We start from the raw sequence: 3,831 nt of genomic DNA, 5'->3' as shown, positions 1-3,831 counted from the left end.
AACCTAAGTGATATACTATGATGCTCTTGAAGTCAACCATGTACTTCTATCCAATTAAATACTTCCCTTTTCTTAAAAATATATCTATTAATCCTAAATAGGTATTTCCATTCCCATAGAACTTTCTCTGCATGCATCACCAATATTCACTTTCCTGTGTATGTATATATATATACTTGTAGTTATTGGTTTACATTTTTAAACTTTATATGCACATTATAATGCATCCAGAAATTAGCTTTTTCCTTTATATATTTTTCTCCACTACACTATCCAATATTTGCCTTTTTAGGTCTTTCTCTGTGTCTTAGACCTTTCCCGAATTGTAGTATTTCCATGTACCATCCCTAGATGTATCCAGCATCAGGTATTTATTGTTTTATTCAATTTATTTTAATGGGCCTCAATTCAGTGATATAACCTTTGTCCAATCACAGTGAAGCAGTATTCTACATTAGCACTTCTCATACTCTGTTGAAATGAAGGATAAACTAAAGGTCTTCAGAACGTGTGCCAGATCAGTTTGAGAATTTACTATCAAAGACATCTTGAATGGAGCTAAGGATTTGACATTGCTCACCAATTCCCATGTGCTGCTGCGACTGTTGTTGTCCTATGTGTTCAAGTACCCCAACTTGCTTGCCGACAAACTGGGTCACTTTCAGTTTCTGTGAATAAAGGTCAGACTATTCAAGACCTCCATGTCTGTTTTCTTTCTCATAAGTCGGTTAAACTGACTAATGGAATTTCTTGAGAGTGTAACTGGGAGACTGAAAATAGTTAAAAGTAATCTGCTTCAACGACTGGTAGGCTACTTCAAAAAGAAATGGACATTAATCAACTTGAGTTTGTAGTATTGATAAAAGACTCTCCCATATATTCATTTCAAATTTATTTTTAATTTAAAGAATATTTAAACAGTTTGAGAAGTTTTATTTGCATATATTTGGATGAAGAATATTAGATGAGGATCACTGATACTTTCCATGAGTCTCCAATCTACAAAGAACCGATTCATTGATGTTTATCCATGGCTTCCTTTGCCCTTGTTCTGTAGGAAGAATAAGAGATAATTGACAATTGTAAAACATTGATATGAACCACTTTTTTCAATCTTAGGAAAATAGTGTACCTTACATCTGTCTGTATTTTCAACAAAAAATGAACATATTTTCTTCTTGAAACTCAAACCCTCCCGCATGGCCTGCAAGTGAGCTTCCAATGCCAACAGACATTGAAGAATAAGAAACTTTGCTAATGCTTGGTGGCCTTGGTCCCTTTGTTGCAAAGATCAGCAGCTGATAGACTACAGAAGTGTTAGTCAAGGACTCACTGTACTAGAACATGTCCTGCTCAGGGTCCTCTGAGCTGTGTAATATATCTTGGAATCCCTTTCCAGGTATTATAAAAGACAGACTGCCTAGAGGTAGCTCCTTCTATTAGGCACTCACTCTCCCAATTCTATGTTTCCTTTGGCAGGGTCTGGCCCTCTTGGAGGGTCTTTCCCTCTCCTGAATAGGTGGGCTCCAATAACTGAACTTGTCATAGCTTGGGTGAAGCAGAATGTGGTCATAAATAGCATGCATACAAAATTTAGGGGCATTTAGGGTATTAGAAAAAATGAAATTTCTCTAGCGGGAACTAAAGCCCCATAGGTAAACTCACAGCATGCAGGATGATCTTCATCCCCTGATCCTCAACGTCATCTTCTCCTTTCTTGTCATATTCATAGTCGTCATCTTTATTGTCGTCGTCATTGTCGTCATCTTCCTCCTCCTCCTCCTCCTCCTCCTCCTCCTCCTCCTCCTCCTTTTCGTCCTCCTTTTCTTCACTATTGCGGCCCTGGTCTTCTTCAGCTTCCTCCTGAACTACTTTGTTCTCCTGGTCGCTATTCCAGACATACAAGTCCTCTTCAATATCAGGCCAGGCTTCCTCGAGAACCGGCCAGATTTCCTCGATATCAGGCCAGATGTCCTCGATAGCAGGCCAGATGTCCTCGATAGAATGCCAGGGTTCTTCCACATCAGGCCAGATGTCCTCCATAGCAGGCCAGATGTCCTTGATAGAATGCCAGGGTTCCTCGACATCAGGCCAGATGTCCTCCATAGCAGGCCAGATGTCCTTGATGGAATGCCAGGGTTCCTCGACATCAGGCCAGATGTCCTCCATAGCAGGCCAGATGTCCTCGATAGAATGCCTGGGTTCCTCGACATCAGGCCAGATGTCCTGGATTTCAGGCCAGAGGTCCTCTACAACAGGCCAGATATCCTTGATACAAGGCCAGACTTCCTCGGCATGAGGCCAGAAGTCCTCGACATCAGGCCAGGTTTCCTGGTCATCAGGCCAGATGTCCTTGACTTTATGCCAGATGTCCTCGACATCAGGCCAGATGTCCTTGATATCAGGCCAGACCTCTTCCACAGGAGTGCACATCTCCTCAGTATCGGGCCATATCTCCTCCTGCCCCGGCTCTTCCCCCAGAATGGCTCTCGAGACTGCCTGTGAACCCAGACATCCTGTGGTTCCATCGATGTCATCACCAGCCTCACGGATTGTCAGCACATTCAAGACACTTTGTCCAGCGTCGTGATCCACCCTACCACCTTCTTGCTCTGGGTCAGGAAATCCAAGGTCCTGCTCTGCGACAGCAGACATGGTATGAATTTCCTGCCAATGAAGATCTTACTGAAGCTTCGAGCTTTGAAGGTGTTGGTGGGGATGAGGCGTTGTTAAGGTGACTACCACGAAGTAGAGAGAGGCTGTTGGCCTCAAGGACCTCCTTGGAGGTAGTGAGAGCAGTAGGAAAGTTTTCCACTAGTCAGCAGATGGAGTTGGTACTTGTAGAGTACCTATAAAAGAAGGGCTAGACAGCACCAGGGAGGAGCCTTCTGCTGAGGCCAGCCCCAAGAAGGCTGAGAACCAGGTATAAGGGGGCGGAGCATTGAGGAGTAATAATGGCCCTTCTCACACATCACCAGAGCTGTAAGCTCATTGGCTGAGACATAGTGATTGATGTGTATTGTGTCCAATGAGCCATAGAGGTCCTTAAATTCTGGGGACTGCTCAGAATCACACCTTTTTCCCTGAGGCCTTACTGTCTTGGGATACCTTTTAAGGCCATAGGAACCCTGTCTTCTAAATATCACATTGTCAGTAAAATGATAGTGTATCAATGTGAATGAGCTCGTCTGCACTGACTTCTATTTGACATGGGTTATGCCAATATAGACAGAGTTATAAAACAGGTATAGAGGGGCAGGAGAGTTGGATGGCTCAGGAGAGCACTTATTGCTCTGCCAGAGGATCGAGTTTGGATTCCCAACGCCGACATGGTGGTTAGCAACATTTGTAACTCCAGTTCTAGGGCATCTGGTGCCTTCAGGTATCCTTGGACATTGAACACACATGATGTACAAACATACACTCAAGAAATAACACCATTGCACATAGAATGAAGATCTAAAAAAACTTTAACACCCAATGGTTGTATAGCTCAGGTTTCAGCAGTGGTAAAATAGAAGAGATAGAAAAAGCCAGATAGTAAAAAGTTGAAATGGTTACAGTCAGAACAAAGGAGTTGAAAGTGAAAAACAATTAAACAGGACCTGGAAAGTGTTTTTTCTCACTGCCAAAATCAAATCGATCCTCCCATAAATGCATAAAAAAAAAAGAGGACAAGCATGTTAAATGCAAAGGACATTCTTCTTAGGATTACCTAACAAAACGAAGAATTTCTATTTCATTATTCTCTTTTAGTTTTCCTTTCCTAGAATTATCTTCTGCCACTATCCCATTGACCTCAAATCAGTGGTTCTCAACCTTCTTAATTCT

At 42.4% G+C, this 3,831-nt stretch overlaps 1 protein-coding gene across 1 annotated transcript; it reads right to left on the bottom strand.

Annotated features, from left to right (window-relative positions):
- Positions 1–875: 875 nt before the first annotated feature.
- LOC143270717 (uncharacterized) lies at positions 876–2,925 on the bottom strand. The gene is made up of 2 exons (XM_076561702.1): positions 1,666–2,925; positions 876–1,051 (listed from the first exon to the last, which is right to left on the bottom strand). Exons 1-2 carry the CDS (start codon positions 2,653–2,655, stop codon positions 1,025–1,027), a joined length of 1,017 nt encoding a protein of 338 aa, XP_076417817.1. The 5' UTR covers positions 2,656–2,925; the 3' UTR covers positions 876–1,024.
- Between the last annotated feature and the right edge of the window lie 906 nt (positions 2,926–3,831).

The sequence above is a fragment of the Peromyscus maniculatus genome, chromosome X (genome assembly GCF_049852395.1).
Source record: "Peromyscus maniculatus bairdii isolate BWxNUB_F1_BW_parent chromosome X, HU_Pman_BW_mat_3.1, whole genome shotgun sequence".
Lineage (NCBI taxonomy): Eukaryota > Metazoa > Chordata > Mammalia > Rodentia > Cricetidae > Peromyscus > Peromyscus maniculatus.
The sequence above is the reverse complement of the archived record's forward strand: the minus strand, read 5'-3'. Positions and strand labels throughout refer to the sequence as shown.